Below are 27,632 nucleotides of genomic sequence, written 5' to 3'. Positions count from 1 at the left end.
ATTCTACTTTAATGGTACAATACTAAATTACTTGTATGTAAAGCGCAGAGAGATTCTGTTTTATATTATGTGCTATAATAAGCATCCATTTTTATTATTGTAATGAAAATGATGAGGATGATGTTTTTGTTATCATAATAACTGAATAAGACTACTATTGCTGCTACTTCTACCAGTACTACTATTACTCCTACTACTACTATGAATAATAATGATAATAATAATAATAATACTGATAATAATAATAGTAATAATAATAATAATAATAGCAACGATAATGATAATTATAATTATATAAATGGTAACAACAAAAATCGTAATCATAATGCTGAAAGACAAAAATAATGACAACAAAAACAACACCAGGAATAAGAATAAGAACAAGTAGGGGTAGGGGAAAAGAAAAGAAGAAGAAGGGAAGAAGGATAATACATCGATATGTTTGAATCATAGCTTATATCTTCATTATCCAGCCTACCTTTTTAAGTGTTTCGAGATGTACATGTATAGCAATCTCTGCCCGAAGTCTCGGTGGAAGAATATCAAGAAACGTCTGGTCGTCTAAGGCTTGTGTTCTGAAACAATTTCATTTAAAAACAGTTTTCAGAACTTAGAAATTACAAGCTGCTTATTTTTAACGGTATGTATTTTTTAGTGTAAAATCGCATTGTGTGAAATATTTGAATAGAGTTGAAAATAGATATAAAGAAATATGATACACTTTTCGAATGGCACAGGCGGGTTAAATCAGTGTTATTTATCGTAATAAATGTTGAATTAGAAGTATCCTAAGCATGCTAAGTGTATGTTTTTGCACGGTGGTGATGAGGCGTGTATATAACTCCATAGAAATCCCGTTACCTGAGCTTCTGATGTGGAAACAACTGTCACATGTGCCTAGGATGAGCTCAAATGCATGATAATGGAAAGAGAAAATAGCACTTTAGACCAACACGTTATGAAGTAATAAATTAGTAGATTAATAACACGATGGCAATGAGGAAAATGGGTAAATAAAAAATGATACGATGACTTACCTGCTCCAGGCATAGTCTGACCATTTCTTTACTCTATCTTGTAAATGTTCAGGAACCCGACGATGGTTCATATAAAACTTGATCGCATCCATTCTGAAGAATATATATAAGAAAGTTAAAGTAAGACCTGAACCTTCAATTTACACATGATAGGGCTGAATAATAATGAACAGAATGAAATGCAATCATAACTAATTTTAATGCACCTATTTCGAACTCTCATTTTCGTCATGGAATCATTGTCAAAATGTTTTATGTGTGTTCAATTTTTGTTCTTCGTCGCCTATTAAAAATGCCATTCTGATCATAATTTCAAAAAATTTCGGCAAACTTTGCATATTCTGAGGAATAGAATATTCCCGCCTTTACCTCCCTTATCCCCCTGGTTATTTTATCTTCCAGCAGGTATCGTTTTAGTCGCTCTCCCTCCCCGCTCCGTCCAATCCCTCTCACTCTCTCTCTCTCACTCTCTCTCTCTTCGTTATGAATCAGGTCTTGTGCGAAACGGAACTTCATAAATACACATTATTATAAATTGTACAGCAACTATCTTAATGAAATAAAGCATACTTAGTTGTGAATTCTTGTCTGGAAGCATTCATATTGCTGATCACATCGCCAACATTTCCAACAACAGCTGCGAATAGGAACACGCCTATTAAAAATGTCATCCCTGTAAATGCATATTCCTAGAAAAAAAAATGTCCTTGAATAATTACAGCAATTAAATATTAGTAAATATGGCATAGTCTTTGAGGTAAAACCATGAAGAATAATGATATGTAAGCGATTGTGACGTGGCTATTATTTTTAAAAGGTATTTTCATCCGTATTTCGAATGTGAAAATGTTTCTCATGCCTTGTTATTCTACCTCGACTGTTTACTGATGTAAACACTATATACTTTTAAATTATGTTGCTTTACTTTGTAATTATATTGAAAATTTGAAGCTAAATCAATTTTTTTTCAATTAAAAGATTTGTTTCTCAAAATTCCAGAGTAATGTTTTGAAGGGCTTTAGAAGAATACTCCGAATCGCCTCCTGTTGACAGGCATCACACGGCCTTGCCTGGGCATTGGAGGGGCCATGACAGTGCTTGCTACTGAGCAAGCAAAGTGCCAAACGAGGTTGGCCAGAAAATACTTTTCAAACAATCAATGATTGTGATGACCAACCTGTCACAATGCCCAACGAATTGCATTTAAAGCAGCGCTGACAAATCCATTTATCATTTTATAACCACAAAATTAGAATAATCAGTAGGTGAAAATATTCACATTCACATTTTGAATGGTACGCGCCTTAAAACCCATATGAAATACAACAACTAGAAATACCATTATCTAAAGATCGGTTATTATGACATAAGTTTATTTCGGGATCATAAGCATGTACGAAATTAATGTAATAATTTGATTCGATGTGTTCTTTTTAATTACATCATAAACCATACAGTAATGAACTACTAGTAATGAATAAAAATTAATTTTTATTCAAAGACGCCGAGTAGACAAGAAAGATGGCGCTAGACTACTCATCTGGCAAACAACATTGCACGAATCACTTCTTCCCCCCCCCCCGAAAGCAATCATTGATTGAACTACAATTTGATGGGAAACCGCGCTTGTATTTAGACGAAAGAGGGCGACATATGAATTTACTAAAATAATTCAGACAGAGTGGAGAGAGCTGTGGCCATCGATCCTAACTTCTTCGTTCCAGAGAAATTCAATCCTTCATTGAATGAGGCTTGTCTATGGTAATGGGGAAAACGGCAACTTATCGTCGCCAAAGAGGTCAAGAAATGGGCTTGTCCAGGCCGGAGCGGGGCCGGAGCTACTCAAATGAAGAGATTGTGTAATAAATATTCAGGATTACGACTTACAAATTCAACGGGCCTATTACATACAATACATGGTAAAAACATCAAAAATAGTATTTGGCTATTTTACTTTGTAATTAAGATAGCGTCATATAGAGTACCAAACCGGGCAGCCATGACACCATGGCAACTGACGCCATCGCTTCGGTACTTTATACAGATAGATTGCTTTTATAATAATGTTCATGGAAGTGACACGATCCCATGAACCGTTTTTTCTTTGACTTCCCTCCTCAATCAGGGGGTAGGAATGGAGGAGGGATGATAACTTACCGTATTTGTAACTGGATTTGGAGTTCCTCCGATAGTCGTCAGTGTTACAGTGGACCAATACATTATCTTGATATATTTGCTAGTGGTAGAGAAAACATAATAATGCCTGTATAGTACAACATAAAATATATTTTTATATATTCTTTTTTTGTACTTCTTTTTCTTCCTCCTCTTCTTCTTCTTCTTCTTCATCATCATCATCATCATCTTCTTCTTTTTCATCTTCTTCCTCTTTCTTCTTCTTCTCCAACTCCTTCTTCCTACTTCTCTTCTTCTTCAAACTCTTTCTTTTTCTTTTTCTTTTTCTTTTTCTTTTTCTTCTCCTTCTTCCTCCTTCTTCCTTTTCAAACTTTTTATTCTTCTTTTTCTTGTTCGTCTTCTTGTTATTCTCCTCCTCCTCCTTCTTCCTCCTTCTCTTCTTCTTCAAACTCTTTATTTTCCCCTTGCTTTCATTCTGATGATGGGTACCATGCTTTCCACATCTCATGAAAGTCTTACCTCGTGAAATCTTCTTCCATTGTATCCAAAGGATAGACCCAAGCATTTACCCCGAAACCTTCGAACTGTGGAGGAATAGAGTATCATATTTTGTTATCAATGTCCGTCAATATCTCAAAATGTAGTTTATAAGGAAAAGGGAGAAGATGCTATGATTAATAATATAATTATAATGTAGATTGACCCCACACTTTCAATGATTATACATTAACTGAATGAAAAAAAAGAATGTATTCGATTGTAGTCCACACTAATGGTTTATCTGACATTGTTTTCAATAATGCATTCTACTTTTTCTCCTTCATCATGTTCTCGCAGTACAACACTGATATGGTAAACCATTTAAAAAAAATAGATGAAAGATGGTAAACAAGTGGCCATTATAAAGACGTTGTCAGGAATTGAGATGCATCAAGTAAGCATGCGATATATTGATCTATTCACTGCAATATCTACTGCGCTATAGAAAGATGATATTTAATGTCAATATCATTTACAAGTGGGTCCTTCATTATTTTGTGACCAATTTAAATCATGACTAGAATTTTGAATGAAAGATAAGGAATGCCTCCACGTAAACAAGGCTCTAAATGTTGATTCTCTATCCATTTATTTAACATCTTGGTTCGTATGGGGGGGGGAGACTCAAGTTCATTTGCCTTTTTTTTCTACGGCGGATATTTATTAACGAGTAGGCTAAAAACAGATATTCCACTTGATGAAAATGATGTATAATTGTAATTACTACGCTTAAAAACAACTGTTAAGACTAGTTTAAATTTTGCAATTATAATTTTTCTTTGACGATCCAAGGAACTAGTATAAATGAATGACGGCAAAATGGTGACATTGCTTATGACATTGATTTATACCTCCAACTAATAATGTATAGGATGGTTGTCATCATGTTCCCTCTAAATAATAATGACAAAATCCACTGTTTAAGAAATAACGACAAAAACACAATGATCATATTTGTGTCCAGATGTCCATTTACATATTGAATAATGCATGGAGTTCAAGTCAAAGATCACTCGCAGTGCCTCATGAGAGGCTACGTATACTAAAGCTGTCTACAATCTTCAAACCAAGATTGAGTATCTAGGTTTCTCGGTTCGCTTTTAACAAACAAAAACGTCATCCCTGTCTTGAAAAAAAGTGTTTAGTGAGCAATTAGCTGACATTTTGTTGATGATAATTTGTGGGTGTATTTATTTGTATTTTGATGGCGTTTAGCTAGTGGACTTTCCATCAAAGCTATAGTTAGTGATGGAGCACACGTCACAAAGCAGTAACATTTGGATATCAGGATACTGACTGCTGCTATATACCTCATCTCCATCTACATTTTCATATGGCGTTCTATTAGTGTTTTATGGCTCTGTTAATTGTTGCCGTTATTTTCATGGAGGACATAAAACTTCCCACTACCACTTTCAAACGATGTTTCTGCGTTTATTTTTGGAGAATATGACTTTGTTTGGTTACACCCTAAACAATTTATAAATATTGAATACAAGTTCTAAAGAGTGAGAGAGAAGGACAGACAGTCGGGCAAAAAGGCAATGTGGAATTATTACTGATAAAAATTAAACACAAATAACGGACCTCTTAAAAACGTTTAGATATACCTTTCTTCTAATGGCTGAAACTTTTCTCGTTCGCTAAAATACAATTTTGGTACTTTACACAGCTTCCAGGACAAATAACCAAAGGGGGGGGGGGAGAGCAGCAGCCTTCCCCACCCCTACAAGGACCCAAACAAACAAATAAAACAGACAAAAATAAAGACGAAGAAAACACAATAACTTCAAAAAAGGTAATTGAATTTCACAGGAAGCTCGTTGCTACGCTACAGCGTTGATACATACGTGTGAAGTGCAAGATTTATGTTTATTTCTTGGCGATTCTGATATAGTAATTCTGCCGAACAGATTTTTTTTTGTAGATGATTATGATGATTATAAAGGCTATGAGAAAATGCAAGCAAATGGTAATTTTCGGGTCTAAAACAACAAGAGTAATATTTTTGAAAATAAGACACAGATGAAGTGTGTGAACGTGAGTGTATACTATACAGGGGAGAAGATGAAGGAAATTACTGGGATAAATCATAGCGATTAGTTAAATCTCATGGAAAGAAGAAAGGATGAGCCAAGAATCAGTCGCATGATGATAGCAGCAAACAAGAAAATTTAGTAATAATCGGCATTTATGAAATAGGTGAATCCTAGTAATTATAGTGAAATATATCGAGCAGCATTATTTTTAGACCAAAAGCTTCGGTCTCTGTTATGTTGGTTGTTCCGCTGAACTCCGTTGGCTCCACTCACCAAATACAGAGACCGAAGTTCTAGCTCGATCTGTACAGGGACTCAATGGCCATATGTTTATGTATTAAGTTCGGATAAAACTGGGAAGTGAAGTTGCGCGACAGCCGGAGTAAGTCACTGTTTTCCCCCCTTTTAAGTTTATTTTCCCCGTTTTGGTGCATTTCAGGCCAAAATCTTTATTTTGGTACAGTTCTTTTTATATATTTTTATGAAATAAAGACAAAAATCGATGAGTACCGTCGGGGGAATATGCATTTTCGGCTCGGTGTAAAAATGGCAGAGGTAAAAATGGCAAAGGTAAAAATGGCACAGGAAAAAATGGCACAGGTAATAATGGCAAAGGTAAAAATGATAGAGGTATAAATGGTCAGTTTTAAACCCCCATGCCAAGAAACCCCAAAGCCCCTCCATGTAGATTAAATATGAAAGGTTCTGAGAAGAAATTTGGAATTATAATGTTTGACTAATGGAAAGGGTAACATTTTCAAATGATGCTGTAGATCTTCTGCACCAAATTGATAACACTTGAGTTGGTATTTCTTATTTCTTAAAATAGCTTTTATTGTAACATACAAATCATTTCACATCCGCACCTGAAAGATTTTTTTTTAGCAATCATGAACCACTGATTAAAATATTGAAAAGTATACATTTTGGTGCATTAAATACGGGGCAGCTGCTAGTATATGACGTCACAGATCATAAAAACTCAAACTTCTAATAACTATCTTAATCTTTGATGGGCTTGCCGCAAACTTTCACCAATATATTTTTCTGCTAATTTTACAGTAAACCATTTGTCAGGGTGAATTTCCCCTTCAAAACAGGTCGATAGAATGGTACCTAAGAAACACCTAAAAATTCAAATCCCTGATTCGCTACACATTTCAAAATTAATGCGGTAACTGTTACCATAGAAACTAGGTTAGGAACCTGACATCCACTTGGACTAGGTGCAATGAGGTATTGCTCTGAAAAACTGAACACTAGTTGCTATTATTATATCATTTACATTAAACTATATACGTATCATATCAATATCTATTCGGATCCATTATGATGTTGAAATATGAAAAATTGCTTTTATTACAGAACGTTTTGTTATTTTTCTGTTATCCAAGTTATGCCAGTGGTTCAAAGAAATCCCGAACTTGTCTATTTCAGTGTGTTAATGGTAGCGCACATTGGTCTTTACATTAAAATTTGTTGGTTATGTATGGGATGAAGTGCTGTTCTACTATACGAACTGGCCAAGATAAATACTTTCATCAATCACTAATTGAAATTATTTTGGCATGAAATAGTTTGAGTTTGATCATATCAACGATAAAGTATAGACCTAAAATGATGACAGAAAAATCCATATAATATCTAATCAGTTCATAATACTCCTTTCGTCGAGAGGAGTCCATTCAAGTTCAATAACTATGACTGATATTAACCGAAAAGGTTCTGTCTTTTTCCTTGTTGATGTAGCATATCATGATCTTTACCTCTGCCATTTTTACCTCTGCCATATTTACCTCTGCCATTATTACCTCTGCCATTTTTACCTCTGCCATTTTTACCTCTTCCATTTTTACCTCTACCATTTTTACCTCTGCCAATTTTACCTCTGCCATTATTACTTCTGCCATGTTTACCTCTGCCATTTTTACCTCTGCCATTATTACCTCTGCCATTTTTACCCGGCACCGCATTTTCAACCCCCTAATGGTGGTTGCACGACATAGCGAGCCGTCTGTGTACGAGGAGAAATTAAAAAAAAAAAAATTTTAAACTCCTCGAAACAGACGGCTGCCAGCTGTCTACACTATTTTGAGACTTGAAAAATAAATATCAATGATACAAGGATATTGTATTGATTGTATTTATTGTATCGAGTTCAAAATGTGTAGCCATTTGAGATGGCGGTTTGTGGCATGAACTTGGACAAGGGCAGGTCTAACTGCATTTCAAACCCATTCAATCGAGCAGGCAATTCCTTTTTTTTTGTGAAATAAGTGCACACCTATTTACCAATAATAATTATAGCATTTCCTTTTATTTGAAAGCAGGATAAAAGAGCATTGTAAATTAAATGCCTTGCTCACGGGCATAGGTGCCGCGGCCGGGGATCGAACACCGGACTTTCCATGTATAGCCAGGCGCCTTAGACCACTCGGCCACGGCACCTCCACTATTGCTAATACACCCCGGACTTTCCATGTATAGCCAGGCGCCTAAAGGCCATCGCACACCTTACGACTGTTCGCGATCCGATTTTGGAACAAATCGCATTTTGCTCATTTTCTGAAAATGTGAATGGAACATATCATTTTATTTGAGGTTAAAATTAATTGAAAGAATACTAATATCAACATTTTGAAAGATTGCACGCCTTTATTTTGGAGTATAGACCAAATTAGCTTCAAATCGTAGCCAATCGTACGACTGCTATGACGTCATTGCGACTAGATATTAAATTCGCTTTTATTCTAAGAAGGATGATAGCATAATCACATATTTGAACATAGGTATTCGTACGATGATTTAGAACATTACACAGAAAGATATTCTAAGTCTCAATATTATCATCAAATTCTACTACATTTTATTCTGAAATCAGGTCGCAGACCAATCGTAAGGTGTGCGGTCGCCTTTAGACCACTCGGCCACGGCACCTCCCTATTGCTAATACACGCACACACGCGCACACCAAGGGGGTGTTGCAAGAAAATATTTGCAATCAATCGCAAATATTCTGTTGCAGTTTTACAATTGATTGATCACTTTTAACTTTAGCAAATCAGATTACACTCCTTGTTTCATGAAGCAGATTAGCAATCAATCGCAAATTTGCAATTAATTGCACGGCATGCTTGATTTCGGGAACGAAACTTAGACTTGCAATTGATCGCAAGTTTCTTGCAACGCCCCACAATACACACATCCTCCCACACACTCACAAACGGGTGACTCACACTCTCTTGCTACTCCCATACATACAAAACATTGCATATACAACTCAAACACACACATCCATACACCTCACCCACCCCCACCCCCACCCCTACACACGCGACAGTGGCTGTGCGCTCACAAGGTATATGAATAATCTTAAGAGTTTTCGATTAGATAATTTTCCACTTCTGCTCACAAAACCAATGGTATTTCATCTGAATAATGTTATAAAACCAGGAAGGTGAAATGCGGTATGGTTCGAACATGCACAAAATGAGTTTTCAGTGTTATTTCACGTTATGCAGGGCCCGCTTGTAGAGAAGTTTCCTATTCTGAAGTGGCTACCCTGGGAAAATAAAGCGTTATTATTATCATGTATGTATCTATGATGTATCTATCTATGAATCTGTACAACTCCTCCCTCCCTCTCTCTCTCTCTCTCTTCCTCTCCCATCCTCTCTCTCTATCTTTTCCTATCATCATTCTCCCTAAATTATTTCACAATATCAAGCTATTCCACTTTCAATTCAACATTTTTACGCTTGCTTTCATAATTTCCGATACGATCTTCTCTTTTAATAACAATTCGAGTGATTTGTAATGGTAACGTGCCATTTCATTTTGACTGCCGATGTGCTTTCAAAATGAGGTTCATATATTAAACATGATCGCATCTTTGATACATATCTTACTTACCTCAGAAAGCATGTAGTAAAAACATGCGATCCAATGTATACTGATTGCTAGATACATAGATAGCTTGAATGCACGAAGGCGATTAGGATTACTGGTGCGGCTGAGATGAAAAAGATCGAAAGATGATACTAGGGTTAAACAATCAATAATGCACGTTACTATGCTATTATCATTCATACCAAAATTATATCAAATAATCCAGAAACGGTAATTCTCTCATAAGGCCTACATTCTGTAAAGAATTCTAATTTAAATATTTCAGTTATAGAGGATTAATTTTGAAATCAGATATACTTCAGGTTTTTTTTCCCCAATTTCAACAATATCCCTTCAAAATCCAAATGGGAAATATATAGTTTCTTATCATTTTTCAGACAAGGGCTTCTTTAGGATTAGTGTTAACAGAATTGATATTCAAAGAAAATTTCATTATTTATCAAATGAACAAAGCAGTATATATAATATCTGAAAACAAATTGTAACAATTTTGTATGAATAACGATGACACTTTACATTTCGATAATAGTGGTTGGTAAGTATATATATATATATATATATATATATATATATATATATGGAAACAGAATGGGTAATTGAGTACACCCATTCCACTCTTGTTTCGCCCACACACATTACCCATCTCGGTACTCTTTAAAGTATTCTTACCTATCCCATTTAGCGAAGAAGGTATCGAGTGAGTGCCATTTTAAGAGTTTGGGAAGCCGAAGAACAGGTGTTGATATCTGAGCTAAAAAAAAGGAATCATGCCAGAAACAAAGATAACCATGATCATTTACTTGTGAGTTTTTACCATCCCTATGTGATGACAATAAAAAATAGCTCAGCAGATAGTTTATTGTTATTAATTCTTCTTCATTTGCTTTTATAAAAAAGCACAATCACAATGATGCAACAATAACAAATATATTCACAAAGTACAAATAATAACACGAGTACTGAATAGAAATCACTGTGTACATAATAGCTCTTTGATTTGATCATGGACCTACTACACTGAGTAGAAGGTCCATGGTTTGGTCAACTGTTAAAATAACATCACTTTCTTTGTCACACACCTCTGACCAATTTTTGTTAATCTCATTTATCGTCAAACAATATTTGTAATGTAAGTATCTTAAGTTACCACCCATTACAGAATGGGCTCAATATTTACCGATGCCAAATGACATCACATTATTTGTGTAATTCATTGCTTTATTTAAAAAGATAAGCAGCGTTTTTTTTTTCAAACAAGAATTGGATCTTTTACACCCACTAAGTGAGGTAAATAGCGATTATGAGTTCGTCAAGTTATTTTCCATATTCTTCTTATTGCTATCCTCCAATACTTGCATAATTTATCCAAACAATTTTATTGTCATACGAAGGAAATATCTGAGTCCCATAACAACTTGAACAATGTTTCTTAAAAATAAAGTTTCTGAGACAGGCATTAGCATATTAAAATATAGCCAACAACATATTACACTGACGGTTTAAATCCCCTGCACATTTGGATGTATCAAAATTATAGACATTATTGTTGACAGCATGACCGTGGTGAATGATATTATCAACTGTATCAACACTATTACCACAAATTTTGATAACAGGCTTGCTGACATTAAGATTAGTACATAGTACAGAGTTAAACTGGATATTAAACTCAGAGGCATTGTTAACAAAGGGATTAAAATGATATGTCTTAAAAGTAAAATTGACATTTTAAATTTTTACATTTCGAGAATATTCGCTGGTCAGGTTAAAAGATTGTCTATCCTTTCTTATTCTCCCGAACATTTTCTTCAAAAAAATTCCATTATTTAAAAGTCCTGAACATTTCACCACTTATCTAACATATCTCGTGCCAAAATCAATCACAATTTGTAATAATTCACTCTCGAATTTAAGGAAGCAAGCTCAGCATTCTGTAAATACAATGTTGGAACAGGTTCGTGATTTGAAATCACCGTCATCGTAATCAAACTAGTGATTTGCAATATCTCTCGACAGTGGAACTGAAAAAATAAATATTTTAGGAAAACATTGACAGATCAACCGGGTCAATTTTCATGAATTTTAAAGAATCTTCTGAAAAACAACTGTGGCGACTGCAGAACATTTTCGAAAAATCACCAATTCCTGAGAAATGATGTGAAAAACCCCGAAGAAGATCACTGAGCGCAGACACAAGTGAGAGACCAATTGAACACTTGCAAGAATTATTGTACAGGCATATCCAAAGATTATTGAGAAACTAACATGTAAATTTTAAACACACCATCAGAGAGCTTTTGGTTCCTTGATAGTAACGTATATGTCCCCCTTTCTTTTTTTTATCTGGGATCTCCAGAACTTTCTGCACAGATATTTTGGCATCTTGGAGACCATATATCTCAAATGGAGTAAGCGTTAAAATGCATTTCTTTTCTAAGATATCCAGAATTTTTATTGTATGCAAAGGTACATTAGGTCAAATATCAAAACTCCGGTGATGTTTAATCTAATCAACATCTTCAAATGGGCATATATTTCAAGTATATTGTACTGGAGACTGGTAAATCAACTTTCGCGCAATCACTTTTATGGATTGTGATATCCACAGTATAAAATAGCTTTAATCGTATCATATTTCAAATTAACATATTCATAATTAGCAATACTGAAACAAAAATGGACATAGCCCATCTATAAAATCTCCTATGGGTTCTCGATAGTAATTATAGTTGTAATCATATGAGGAAGTAAGCTATCTGTGAAGTCATTTTACATAGATGAAAATTTGCCCGAAACCCACCGTGACAGTCAATCACTGGCGGATCCAGGTGGGGGGGAGGGCAAAGCCGGCCCATGGACCCCCTCCCCTTTGAGAGGCTAAATTAAAATTTGTATTTTAAAATTTCCGCTAAAAAAGAAGTGTGTCCCTTTTTTTTTAAGTGAAGACCTTTTTTTTTGCTTGTCAGATATTTTCCTGGACGAAATATTGGAAAATCCTGGATCCGCCCCTGCAGTCAATTTATAATATTACCCGACGCATTCTACATTTCATAATTTTATGTCCTTTATCGAGACTAGACTGCCATTTAAGCAATATGTAATTATTTAACACTTTGTTTGGATTCTTCGATGCGCCTTGAATTTAACATCATTGAACTAATTTCTTTTGTAACTTTCCGGGAAATTGAATGAAATTATAACCAGGTTCGATTCACTTCATTTTCCATTGTAAGCGACAGACGAGTCTTTAATCATAAAATGAGTTTTTGACAGGATAATAGATTGAAGCTAATGGGTGCAGGTTATTCAAATGTGATCATTAAAATTGTAATTGAACCTCAAATAGTAGTTTAAATATTAACAAACGCCAGACGCTTTATAGATGAGAGTATAGAACTGACGGATTGATTGACTGGTGTGGATAGGTTTTAAATTGGATATGCGAGTATACGATTTGTGGTTTATGAGGAAGAGGGAGTAAATAAATGGATGGGTGGACGGTAGAAAGACGCGAGTATAAATTGGAGAAAATGATACAAAAAATAAAATATGGACAGAAAGACGAATATAGCAATATTTATACACTTCCAAACGTATAATGCTAAGGTTACGTGCTATAGTTAGCACTAGAAATACTGAACATGTGTATATATATCTATATAGTGCTCAATATCGCACTTTGGGTACAGCTATTTACTTTGAGCTGCTCATTGAGTGATTGTTGATAAATAATAATTTAACCACTTAAATTTACCGTCACACAAAAACTGTTGCTTTCACTAAATAATTCTAAATGGTGCATTTAATCTGAATTGTCTGTCAAAACAACGATGCTATATAACAGTGTATAAAGTGATCAGGATGACCGTTAGAGATAAAGAATAAAGATTGTTTTTATTTCAAGCTATCTACGTAATCAAATCAAGTATCCTACGTTAAAACAAGATCTCATTACACGCGGCTGGCATTTGGTGAAAAAAACATGATAAATTGACACGAGGATGAACAAAGAAACATTTATAGGTATGGTATATAATGAACATCCAAGAATAATATCAAGAGATAATTATAGGAATATACTTACGTAGTGAGATGTTGAAAAGTCGTAAAGGCAATAAAAGTTCTGCAAAAACAAGACAAATTAAGAATTCCCTGAAATGTTTTCGTTTGGTGTCATCTGCAACTTCCCTTACATTCAATAAGAATTAAATTAATCTATACTGCAACCTATTCTTAACATTATGTATAGCAATTGTGACGATAATTGTACTTATTGAAAAGCAAATGATGAGATGCCATCTATATTATTGTGGGTAATTCTCAAAGGGAATCTTACATAAAATATTAAATATTGTATAATTGAAACAATAAAAAACAAAAGATATAGTGAGTGAGTGACATCATCGACTCTCTCATTTACATATCACTGAGTTGAGCATAGAACTGTTTTGTGAAAAATAAGCGAAACTTTGAAATGTCATAACTTTCTTATTTTCCATCCGATTTTGATGAAGTTTTCAATGTTATTCTTGTGTGATTTTTCTCTATTTATTAAAATCAACTTTTTTGGGGTGGACTTGACCTTTAACGAAGCAACACGATGACACAAACGTACAAGAACCCCCGATCTATTCCCTCGTCTTCGTTTCTAATCGCACGCCGTATCAAATCAATGCTCACTGTTCGTTCGTCTTATTTGGGTATATCAACCCTTCACTCGCCTTCGGCTGCAATTTACTCAAAGAGGTGAACCAAAAAATCGATATCCTTCGCATGTCATATTTATCCTTCGCTTACCGTTCGTTGATACAATTTGACAATAGTTACTGATCGCATGATTTGACGGAGATTTTATTTGAAATCGTTGAATTCGCGTACATTTTTCCCATTCGTCACCCATCCTCCGCCTACAGTCGGTCAGGTGTGAGGGGGCTTTATATAATTGGTCTTTAAGGCCCCTCACACCTAACCGAATTGCCTGAAATATGTTTTTGTTTTAAATCGTTTTCAATGGTAGTAAATCATATTTACCCTTCGTGTTTGGGTTCGTACACCTTTTGAACTAACAGCTGCGATTATTCAAATTCGCGCGGAAATTTTGAACATGTTTAAGATTTTCTCGACGAATTGAAAAATCGTTGGTCATCTGTTTGAATTCGCATCTCTTACTTAGTCTGCGGTAATCGTTCGTGTGTGAGGAGGCTTTTAGGCGAAAGCATCGATGGCCACCAAACATGCGCATGGTTCCCAGTCTAAATTTCATAAATAGGTGCGAGACAATAAATTGTAAAATATAAGGTATTATGTAGGTAATCGAACGTTGCGCAATGAGCCATTATTTGTTGAGGCCAAACATGCAATTTTTTTTAAATCACATACCTCTACATATTTCGTAAGCCACACCCCAGGGCACCATAGCAACTACGTCAAATCTAAATCTGACATGCTGCCGATAATTTGCGCTTAGTTTCGCAGGATCTTTAACCTAGACATAACAAGAATTTGTGAAAGAGAAAAACAAATAAACGATAGCAATTATTAAAATGAGTATCATCATAAAAATTAGACCGTATAAAAAGTAATGGCGATTACAACCATAAATCAGTTCACTGTGTATGAATCATGAAGCATGAAGACCTACACAATGTGGTACTCAATAATGATAAGTTTCGGTAGTATTTGAAACTTATAAAGGGAATATAACCTAAGCGAAAAATTGTGTAAAAGAAATCAGAGGAAGGGGTAAGAAATATTTTCAACAAAATCAGTGCAAAGCAATTGGAATAAATTTATAAACTTATAGAAGGTTGTAACCATTATACCTGCTGGCGAAAGAAAAGACAAAATGATGTGGATGTTGCTTGTATACTACCAAATATTTTGATTTTTTAGCTTTAGCTTTAAGCCTTCTGCATGGGCTCTATCAAATCTATAGTTTACAACATCAGAATCGTCTTGTCTTTCCATTTGTCGATGTATCTCCTACAAGACAACAAAGTCATGATAATGAGTAGATGCATACAGTTGAGGCAAGAAGTTTACATACACCCATGAAATTCAGTGAAATTTGTTCGCTTGCCAAACATCGTAACATTTACTATATCTTCAGAAACATAAATACTACCATGACGAATTTGGTATCAAATGAAAGAGCGTCACGTGATTGGGATGCCGTTAAGATTAAAGTATATATTTCAGGTGGAATTTTCTTTGAAAAAAAGTAATATTCGTGCCAAATGCATTTTATTGTTTGTTATTATATTTTCAATAATTGTTTCGTAGAAATGTATAAATGTCAAATCTATGATTCATATTACATCATGATATGTCACCACTGAACAAAAAAGTGTAATCTGAAATGTTTGTGTTGAGAAGTAACTAGCACAAATATGAAATGTTTTTGTCAAGTTTCTATTTTTGATTTGCCTCAAATATGAAGATTTAGGGGGGAAATTACACCTAATTTTTTTTTCAGCTCGTGATGATAAAGCAATGAGATGAAGGGGCATGACATATTCATTGGTTTGATATCAAATTCGTCATGATAGCACAAATATTTTTAAGATACCGTGAATTTTATGATGTTTGGCAAGTGTCAACTTTTCTTTGAATTTCCTGGGTGTATGTAATATTCTGGCCTCATATATATATATATGCATATAGTGAAAGAAGTAAATGAAGAGAACAATGGTATAATTTCTCATATATATATGTATGTATTAGTGATACCATATAAGAACTTCTCTCTATTTGCTCAAATATCAAAATATTTTCTGCTTGAAACTTAGGGATTGAAATCAGAATCATATGTTTTCTTCTGTTATATTTATATCACCGTTTTAAAGGGAAAAGGGCGTTAATGAGGAAACCTTAATTCCCTTTATCAAATACATGACCAGGCGCGGATCCAGGGTGGGGGGGGGGGGGCACAGGGGGCACGTGCCCCCCCCCCCTTGAGAAGAAAAATAAAAATTTGTAAAATTTGTAATGTAAAAATGCCATTGAAACCGAAATGTGTCCCCCCCCCCTTTGAAATTGAAGACCTTTTTTTTTTGGGGGGGGGCTTGTTAAATTTTTTTGGGTACAAAATACCCTTCATTTGTGGTTGAAAACCTTTTTTTTTTTTGCTTGTCAATTTTTTATCCTTCATTTGTGGTTAAAAACCTTTTTTTTTTTTTTGGCTTCTCAAAATTTTCATCCGAAAAATTTGGCCCCCTTTGGAAAATCCTGGATCCGCCCCTGTACATGACAAACTAATGAGATAGTTGTCTCTCAAACTCTTCTCACCAAGAGCAATTTCAAATGGCATAGTCTTATATTAGTCATAACTTTATTATTGCTCTATCAAACGTTTACCATTCTCCGAACGTAGATATACCCTTACATTATGATTCTCACAATTTTACGTTTTTGTCATTTCAGAAAAAAAATTGTTATTGTATTAATATATAAAAAAATCAACTTAATTGATAAGTGTATAGGGATGAATTATGAATATAAACATCCTTCTATATTGTGTTCCTATATATTCATTGAGTTAATTCGTATTCAAACTAGAAATCTTTTTATGTATAATTTTGTTAATATGTTTTTAACTATTTGAACTAGCGGTTTTGTTGTTACCCAATAAAATCATTTTTAAATTTCAAATTGACTTTGAATAAGCACTCACCAAGAGACCATGCTGAAGAAAGGCGACCCGGAAGTTAACCAAGAAGTCGACGACAAAGATGGTGTCACAAACAAGATCTACAACACCGAAATATTGAGCATTTGCCTACCAATAGATGAAAAACATAAAATGTTAGAAATACTTCATGAAAAGGTCATTACACGCACTAATATGTATTATGTTTTTACCCATACATTTGAATATATCAAGCATATATAATATTCATATACATGTAAGTTAAGCCTATATTAATATGAATATGTATTCATATTTGTTGTGTATGTATAGGTCGGAATTTATTCTGAATAACCTCCAGTAGCATCAATACTCAAAGTGATGTCCGTATTACAAATGACATTGATCTGAACAAATTTTAATTTTAATGAAATATGTACAGAAAGATAACACATTAATTCAAATGAATAAACTGTATATTGCTGGGCAATTGGATGCACATGCGGTAGCCATCAACATTTATTATTACTTCTATGGCAATTTATTATCACAGGCACTGATATACCGGAACGTTTTTTTATCAGTATATCAGTGAAAAGTGAGATCCTCCTATCTAAATCTAACCATGGACCCTACATTATGCGAACGCACATGTACACACACCCTGACCCACACACACAATACAAGTTTATAGTTAAAATCAGATTTGTTTTTCATTACATAACCGATGACCTCTTTGTCAGGAATCTGCAACACCGCTAATCATTTGTAAGTTTTACTATTTAGGCCTACAACCGATGATCTCGTTGCGATTTGAGTATTGAATCATGTTCTTTGGGACATGGGTTCGAATTTGGACCGAGGACACACAAAATATCAAGGCCATCCCCGTTTCCAAATGGGTAGTGCACACGCGCCCCCACAGACACATGCATACACCTCGCCTTTGACAGTTTTTATTCTTGTTCCTGAAAGAGTGTACCTATTAAGTCATGAAGTCATGTTGTTGTATGTAATGTTTTACTCTTTTTACATTGTATAATATTGTAATATGTTTGTATTTTAACAGGGCTCTCTTGTAACGCAGTTTTGTACTAACGAGACTACCCTGGGTAAATAGAACAAAATAAATAAATAAATAAATAAATGTTAATGCGACAGGAATTGTAGGACATGATGAGAAATCTGTTAATTATAGTTCCAAAATATAATCAAAAGTTTTAAGAGCCTAAGAGGTTAAAACAGCTCGGTATATGGTCTCTGAATCAAAATGACCATCGAAACGGTTCAGGGTCCTAGAATCGTATTTTTTAATACAGTAAACAGTTATGAAATCTACATTCTAAATTTTAAGGATTTAAAATAAATCCACATTGGCTGTGAATAGTGACCGTCTGAACATTGGATTTAGATTTAAACCTTACAGATTTGAATTTTAATATTTTAGATCTGATTAATCCTTTGGATTTAAGATAAATCAAATATTCGGCTTGTCATTCTTTACAGCCGATCTGTTTATTTCAAATCCTTAAACTTTAGAATTTTATACATTAATGCTGAAATAAAATGAGAACAAAAATAGGGAAAGATATAAACAGCATGGCAAGGAAAGTTTAGTTGATATCTGATGTATTTGGTTTTCAGATTCATCTGATATTTTGAATAGTATGAATAATTAATACTGTGGATCAAAGCAGTGGGTCAAATATTCTAGGTCGGTCTTTTTCTCATTAGAAACTGAGCACCTAATTAGGAAGGTAATCTGCCTTCATTATCTAAATTGATATTTTTTTTAGTTTTCACTTCCTTATTCTGTCAATAAACACAGAAATTATTTCTTAAATTCAACGCTTGTCACGCAGTCGCAAATCTGCGTTGGATAAATTGAAAGGAAATCCTCTGTGAATGAAGAGGATGATATGATCTGGTCTTACCACACAAAATATAACTGGGTTACGTTTTCAACCTTTTACCACGTGACCCTTTACAATAATAATTTTGACACCAGAATATCCAAAATGTAACCTTTCATATTTCTTTTCTAGAAGCCATGAAAATTATTTTGGTGAAGACAGTAATGAAAGGAATCAAAATATTACTTTCTACTAAAATCTTATTCTTATCTTTGATTTATTCAGATGACTAGCTCCGTCCCTCCTCCCAAACTTTTTTAATGCACACACATTATTGGTAAGATGTGAAATATCGTATTTCTTTTTAAATCTTGAACACTTGTATATATCTCATTTTCCCAGCCCGTCTTAGAATGTAGCTTAAACCTTGGTCATTATAGCATGGTAAACTGAAACTAAATAAAATATTAATACATAAAACACAAGCTTGAATCTAAATATTTGGTTCACAGTTCATTGGTACAGGTCTCCATGACTGCGGCCGATATTCAAATATCAGGATGCTAATTTGTATGATGAGCGGTTGAATTTGAAAGCATCTAAATGGCTTATCCCATGTTCCATAGCCAGATAAAATGGCATGCATGAAGTAAAGGGTTCTGAGTAGTGAAGTACACATCAGGTATTTACTGTGAAACTTGATACTAACCCCACAGAAGGTCAACAGCGCCCTATGACAGATTTTCCTTTCTCTATTATTTTGGCCATTTTACCTACATTGGAATGGCGTCTTTGGTTTAAGCATGACCTCTGAGAGAACCATGCCCTTTTAGCAATTGTATCAAGCATGAATATTGCTTTTGCTCTTTTACCTTACCATTAGCTCTCATTTGAAAAATGAGGATGATGATGATGATGACGATGACGACGATGATAACGGTGGTGAAAATAATTATCATGATGATAATGATATTTATAATGATAATGATAATAACAGTAATCATAATGATGATTTATTGCATTTCTGAAGCGCATTATACAAGAAGTCTCTTCGCATTTTTCATAATGAATTATTTTTGTTTACTTATACATATTTGTGGAAAGTATTGAACAATTATCACAGCTATCGCAAAATATGAAATATATCATTTAAACAATTTATGACATAGAAAATACTGATACCGCAGAGTCCATCTTAAATAATGATACAAAGATTATTATCCAACAGTGTATTATATTAAGCGATACAAATAACAATCACCGAGTAGAGAAAAATGAATATTAAAGGATAAAACTTAAGAGCAGTTTTAAAGGTGGGTGCAGCTCATATGACGAGCTATATTGGTCGTAATGCAGGTTCTTAAAATGATGTACATGAAGATGAAGCTATTTCTTCGTTCTGTTTGTAAGGGAGGGAGTGTGTTTGAGCCAAGAGAAACGATGACAAGAAGGATCTTTAACAAATCCGCTTGTCTATCGGGAGTCAGCAATATTAAAGAGGGATGATGAGAGTGACATGACACCAGTTGCAATCGATTCTTCTCTGTAATTCCAAACTTTTATTTTAATTCTTTGGAGCTTCATAAGTTCGTTGGCAGGATGGTTTGTTGGAAGTGCATATCATGAGTCAAGTTTCGAAATGACAAAGGTATCGATGTCTAAAACCCATCTTTCTAAAGGATGACACTGTGGAACCCCATGCAACATGAGATTTACCACCTGGTAGCATGCTCATCAAATGTTATATTATACCCAAGTTAGCTTCGGCCATGGCTTCGATGAGGGTTTTTCTATACTTTAACCATAGACGTGCAACCCAACCATCCCCAGCCCCCCCCCCAAAAAAAAAGGGGGGAAGGAGAATTATTACAATGAATACAAAAAGCGCTTCATGTGTTTAGGTGTCATACTAAAAAAAAAATCAGCTCGCGCTTGGCGCTCGAATTAGATGACTATGGTAATATATATGCTCTTCATGAATTCGTAGAAAATAGTCCTTAAAATGTTCGTGTTTGGGGTCAATATATACAAAACTTTTAGCTCGCGCTTCGCGCTCGTATTGTTTGTTTAGTGAGACAGGTTCGTATGATTATTATTTCGGGTCTGAATAAAAAAAATTCGCTCTCGCGTTATTTGATTAGTCTTATATTTATCATTTTAATGGCACAGTCCTTCAAACTTCTATATTAGGTCAGTATACCTGGCCAATGAGCGCGCTTCGCATGCCCACTAAGTGACTCATTTTTTTTCTGCTGGTGACCCCCAATGCCGTGACCCACGGTACGCCACTGTATAGACACGGATATCAGCTATATGTGTCTGCTCTCCACCCCCCTCGCTCTGTCCGCCCCCCCCCCCCCTCTCTCTCTCTCAACCCTATCTCCCTTAGGTCAGGTTGATATACCTAAAATAGTGGTATATCACTGATTGAATCAGATGTGATGGATAGAGACAATATACAGAAAAGACAGCAGTGGTCCAAGTACTGAATCTTGGGGTATACACCGCATGATTATATTGTTCACTTTTACCACGTGATCCCTCCCTGTGAGATAAGAAGGATCAACAGAGGAGGGAGTTGCATTTTAAGAATACTCAAAAGTTTCTCCAATTGGATGGAGCTTAGTATTGAACGCGGCTGTAAAATGAAGCAATAAAAAGATAACTTCTTTACGAATATCTACTTTAATGCCTCTAAAGAAGAGCATTATTGATTATGGTGTAGAAGCAGTTCTTCGACGACGACGATGACAATGATCATTATTTCATGAAAAATAACAAAACAGCAAGGAAACAAGGACATCTGCCTAAAGTACATGCACCCAGATTACATTGGCTTCTTACTTAATTCTGTGTCATGTTTCGTGAGTTTATTTTTGTACATGTTTGTTTGATACGAATAGTATATATCAATAATAGAATCTGAATATTGTTTATGCGACCAATACTGCACTCTTGGATTTATTAGAAAACAAGACACGCAAATAAAAGTTTTGCAAGATTTACCATTTGAACAAAAATAAAGTTTCTTGACGTTACTAAGAGAGCATACAATGATGTACGAATTCATATAAGCTTCAGCATGTTCAGTTTAAGCCTGTTTTTTAAGGCTTCAAACTTTTTATGATTAGTAAAGAAATAAGACAATCACAATTACTTTCCTGCCCTAGAGAAATTAAAGTAATAAGAAGTCAGATAAATGCATCGAATTTCAGAATCCCAACATCTGGAATAAAGGCCACTTGGAAGTCACGTGAGGGCAATAGCTCCGTCATAATTGAATTGAATGATTTGCTAACCTGATTGGAAAGATGATGATGAAACGCTACCCTTAGGACGATTATCCACACATTGTACGCTACTGCGAAGGCTACTAGACCCTGTATAAAGAGACGAAGAAGGGATACCAATCATAAACTCAGACAAAGTTAATATCATAGTGTGGAAATGATATCTATCTCAAATGATCATTCAATGTTAAGTTTTTAAAAAAAAAAGGGGGATATCTACTTCCCTCAATTTAAGTTCCTGCAGTAATGATTAAGATTATTTTAACATAATGATAATGATAATAATAATAACAATAACAATACTGATAATGATGATCATCATAATAATAATAATAATAATAATAATAAAAATAACAATAATAATAACAATAATCCACATTATAGCGCTTATATCAATATTTCGGAACGACGTCTCTAATCGTTTTACATACATTATCATCCCGGTCATCGGATCATGGCATGCTCGCACACCATGTAACTTTCTGCACTGCCTAGGAAACATTCAAAATGAGGTTGTAGAAGAAGAAAAGTACAATTATAATAATAAAGATAACAATGAAAGATACAAACCTCCCTACTTTAATAACGAATGGATTGTATTGCAAATAAAAACAGACTTGATACTAAAGATTCGAGCAAGGTTAATTATTCCAAGAAGAATAAGTTAAGAAGGACTTTCCTTTTGTGAATAATGTCAATGTTAATGAAGTTCGGAACTTACACGTTTAACTGATAAAAACACTGGATTGCGAATAAGGAACCGAGAGAGTGAAATTAATCATTATAAGTAGCAAAACAGCTGGTAGTCCAGAACACTACGTTAGCAACGGGTACTGTTAAATGTTATGCATATTCTATCCAAGACCAATATCAAAATTTGAAGCATTATATTCTAAATCAATTTTCTCTTGTTCCATATATTATGAGGTAAAATGGAATAGAGATAAGTATTTGGATGACTAAATACTCACCATCCATCGATAGACGAAGTCACCTTCAGGGTCAATCACAAATTCATTACCCTCCAAAATATTCTGCAAGTTAAATAAAATTTTAAAAAATCATTAAAACTCCAAAGCGCTGTATAGAGCACAGTACGTCACCAGCCATGTCACTGAAACTACGCCATTAGCATGTTTACAGAATTGTGTGGATTTTTTTACGAGTGTGAGAGAAGATTTGAGTATGGGTGATCTAAATTTATTCTACATGGGCTCAAATTCATGGAAACTAACTAGTAAATGTGTCATTTTCTTGACTTCTATGAAAAACATGTGATCTTTGTTGGCTATCATAGCTATTGAACCATGTTACTATAATACCCTTTTTTAATGACGAAATTACTAAAATCGTAATTCCTGCAAATGGACACTTGTTTTCAATATAGAAACATTTGCATGATTGTTCATTCATTTTTATCCATCCATCCATCGTGGGGGCACCACACAAAATATGTGGGTACAATTCTCATTTTGAGGGTACGTTTTTTAATTTAAAATCCCTTTATATAAACCAATTACTTGCTTCTCCAACGTACGTGACGGATTTCTAATAGCACATACCAACACAGCAGTTTGCTGCCTTTAGCTAGATCTAGTCGTGATTAAAATGATAATACACTCAATCTACCTCCATCTATGCACATGACTGCGATGTACTATGACTGATTAAGATGACGATCGATAACGATTATATGTGAAAAGCATCATTCTGTTAAATCAAGTATAAAATGAGTTATGAATTAAGACGAACTCCTTTTTTTATATTTATCCTTTGTTTATTTCCAATTGTACAGCACATAGAGAACTATACTAGTTATTACACTCTTAAACAAATCAGTCAAACTGACTAGACCAGTAGTCAGCTGGGTGCAACTGATATGGCAATCACTGACAGTCACATTTCTGACATAGTATTCTAGTCAGAGATAACTCTCTTTGAGTAAAATACGACTAGAAAATAGTCAAATATGACTAGAATAACAGTTGCACCCAGCTGACCCTAATTTTTTAACTGATTTGTTTTTAGAGTGTATGCGCTTGATGAATATCCTCTATTATTATTATTATTATTACTTGTATTTTGAATAAGAGGAATGTACATGAAATCAGTGAACGGTAAACATTGCAATCAAGCACAATCAATATGATATAATCACAACTTTAATTTTGAAGGAAATGCAATACAAGGTAACTGCTTTTGAGAATGATCACATATTCATTGATATTGTATCGTATATAGCGCAATAAAAAAAACCCTCAGATTATTGATGATGGTGATTATTATTATTTCCAAGCTTGTAATTAAGTTTGAAGTTTTATTTGGCTTCCACATATACTTAAACCTCACAAGGTAGTACCAGAGGAAACTGCACAGCTTTTTCTTTATCAATATAGATTTTTACTTGATTGGTCATAAATTTTACTTCCATGTCTGTCTGTATACTTTTAAAAGGGTAGTATAATTACAATCAACGCTGCATGAATGAATACTTTCATTGCATTTGATATGTCCATTGAACCAACTTACAATGGCTATGAAACTATTGTCAACACCGACAGCTTTTGTCTAGTCTTCATGCATGTAGGATGCGATTGATGATAGGGATGGATATGGGGTAAGTTCATGCATGATGAATGAAGCTGAATAATTAGACGAAAGGTCTGATGTAAAGTGATCTCAACATAATTTATAGAAGAGATACTTGCAATAACTAGTTATTAAGAATGTGATAAAGAAGCTCATTCCTGTTAAGTTTCGAATAAAACACACGAAAATATCATTTTGTCCTTTACCATCCACCACCCCTTCTTCATTGATTAATGAATAACCCATTGCTTAAAAATATGACTGACAAAATCTCTCGCAAATGACAGTCATCAGGTATCTGAATACTATGGCTCAAAGTGCCTGAAACTCGCTAAAACCATTGTTGTGTATTTAGGTGCTTGATTACCCCCCCCCCCCCCCCTCTTTACCGTGTAGTTCATAATGTGCTCAACGGGCATTTACAAGATGGCGGATTGATCAGGAACTCATATCGCAAGCGTATTCACAAGTAAAATTGCCTTGTTTTTCGGCGTCAAAACAGTTTTGAACGAGCCTCTAGGTGTGTAACTCTAACCTTTCTCCGTCGATCTACCATAACTCCATCATTATTTCACGAGTCGTGAGGTGTCCACCAGCCGTATATAGCCTAAAGAAAACAGTTCGGGTTTACACATCACCTCACACGAAATGAATTGATATTATCACCAGTAGTAATAGTAATCAATTATTTGCCACTGTCTATGACATGTATGGTATAGTTTTCATATCCTACATGTTATACAAGACATATATATACTTTGTCGGTTTACGATGATGCGGTTATAACGTTGTATTGTCTGAATTTATGCATATTTTGTTTCGCATGCATGAATATTGATTGCCCCCCTTTTAGGATCATAAGCTATGCTTCATAAGAAGTATAAAAATAAAACATGACTGAATGTTTATTGTATGTCGGAGTTCTCATGGCTGTAATCATGGCCCTGGAATCATGGATATTAATATTATGATGAGACAATGAGCCTATTATGACTGTAAATAAAAACCGAATACAGAGTAACCACGGGGTGAAATATAGCTATATAGTACGTGACCAACCAAACTATATATTTTGAATTTGAATCTTAAATACTTAAATCTAAATCATTGGCTTCATTTAAAACAAAATGATTTACTACTGCTAATCAGAATTTTTTTGGATAATTCATAAAAAAACATTTAGAGATTTTCCCTTTTAAAGTTTGTCTTTCAACATTTATATATGCGACCGTCACGTCTACCCCGAAAAAAGATGATTTTGAATTGAAAGAGAAAAATCAAACAAGCATAATGTTGAAAATTTCGAATATAAAATAAGAAAGTTATGACATTTTATAGTTCATGTTATTTTTCACAACATTTTTAAATGCACAATCCAGTGACATGAAAATGAGAGGGTTGACGATTTCCCCCACTCTCTATTTCTCTTGTTTTTATATTGTTTGAATTATATAATATTTAATTTTTTACAGACTTGACATATTTCTTCCTACACTCTTAAAACAAATCTGTCAAATTGACTAGACAAGTAGTCAGCTGGGTGCAACTGATGTGCTAGTCACATTTCTGACATAAATTCTAGTTAGAATTAACTCTGTTCTAGTAAAATACGACTAGAAAACTGTCAAATATGACTATAATAACAGTGGCACCCACCTGACCCTATTAACTAGTCATTTTTTACTGATTTGTTTTTTAGTGTAGACGCACTTGTTGATTAAAGTGCCATGTAAAATCAGATATAGATGTACAAACACAATTGAGTGAAGTCAAATTTGCCTTTAATTGATAACAAAAATTAAGAATATCTCTCAACTGATAAGTTTATGATAGCATCCAAAGAATACCATGAGAACGACTATCACACTCAGATATATAAAATCATATTTCTACATTCATTTTTGAACAATTTGGAGAAAACGATTGAACACAGTACATTATCAAAAATATAAAAAATCCTAACCCAACATGACAACACGTACTAGCTCTTCAATATGATCAAAGGCGTGTACAAGAAATCATTGTTTTCTGCACTGGAAACATCTATAAATACGACACCAATTATATAGATTGATAGACGGCCTTCGAAATCCCAGCTAATATCCGTGCAGATCCAATGAACAGAATATACATAGAGCTTTTCCCCTTTGTACCTTGTATTTTATAGTCGAGAAAAATATATCTCGTGGATGACAGGGATTTGTGAAAATTAAGAAAATGGATGATGGGGAATCTACCTACCTCTACGAGCCCAATCATCCATCGCCAACGGGCGTTTGTCTGAAGATTTAATTAGAAACATAATATACAAATTCAATAAGTTAACGTCTTATCTGGATTGCAAACTACTACAGGCATGACCTACATAGCAACGTATGTTGAGATTCTGATGTAGAAATATTGATGCTGTGCATGTATCTTATCCTATTACATAATGAAATAATGACGACCATTTTGAAATCTTACAACGTTGATGGGCATGCTGTGAAAGTGACTGGGAGTGTGGGACGGTAATATATATATATATATATATATATTGTAAAGAAATGGATGAAGAGAACAATGGTAGGCGTAGCTTAAATCAAGGTTCCCCAGAGCTATCTACCCTTTTT

General features: G+C 34.3%; 1 protein-coding gene across 1 annotated transcript in view; it reads right to left on the bottom strand.

The window, feature by feature from the left end:
- The window catches only part of LOC129264048 (cyclic nucleotide-gated cation channel alpha-3-like), a 41,690-nt gene extending 14,394 nt beyond the window's left edge, over nt 1-27,296 (bottom strand). The window contains exons 1-13 of the mRNA XM_064101726.1: nt 27,262-27,296; nt 23,403-23,465; nt 22,441-22,521; nt 17,334-17,438; nt 15,041-15,146; nt 13,746-13,784; nt 10,331-10,412; nt 9,665-9,764; nt 3,693-3,757; nt 3,195-3,273; nt 1,608-1,726; nt 1,038-1,130; nt 479-575 (exon numbers count right to left, since the gene is read on the bottom strand). Coding sequence (XP_063957796.1) covers nt 479-575; nt 1,038-1,130; nt 1,608-1,726; nt 3,195-3,273; nt 3,693-3,757; nt 9,665-9,764; nt 10,331-10,412; nt 13,746-13,784; nt 15,041-15,146; nt 17,334-17,438; nt 22,441-22,521; nt 23,403-23,465; nt 27,262-27,279 — 1,047 coding nt within the window. The 5' untranslated portion in view covers nt 27,280-27,296. The remainder of the gene's footprint in view (nt 1-478; nt 576-1,037; nt 1,131-1,607; nt 1,727-3,194; nt 3,274-3,692; nt 3,758-9,664; nt 9,765-10,330; nt 10,413-13,745; nt 13,785-15,040; nt 15,147-17,333; nt 17,439-22,440; nt 22,522-23,402; nt 23,466-27,261) is intronic.
- Between the last annotated feature and the right edge of the window lie 336 nt (nt 27,297-27,632).

The sequence above is a fragment of the Lytechinus pictus genome, chromosome 7 (assembly GCF_037042905.1).
Source record: "Lytechinus pictus isolate F3 Inbred chromosome 7, Lp3.0, whole genome shotgun sequence".
Classification (NCBI taxonomy): Eukaryota; Metazoa; Echinodermata; class Echinoidea; order Temnopleuroida; family Toxopneustidae; genus Lytechinus; species Lytechinus pictus.
This window is presented reverse-complemented; position numbering and strand designations above follow the sequence as displayed.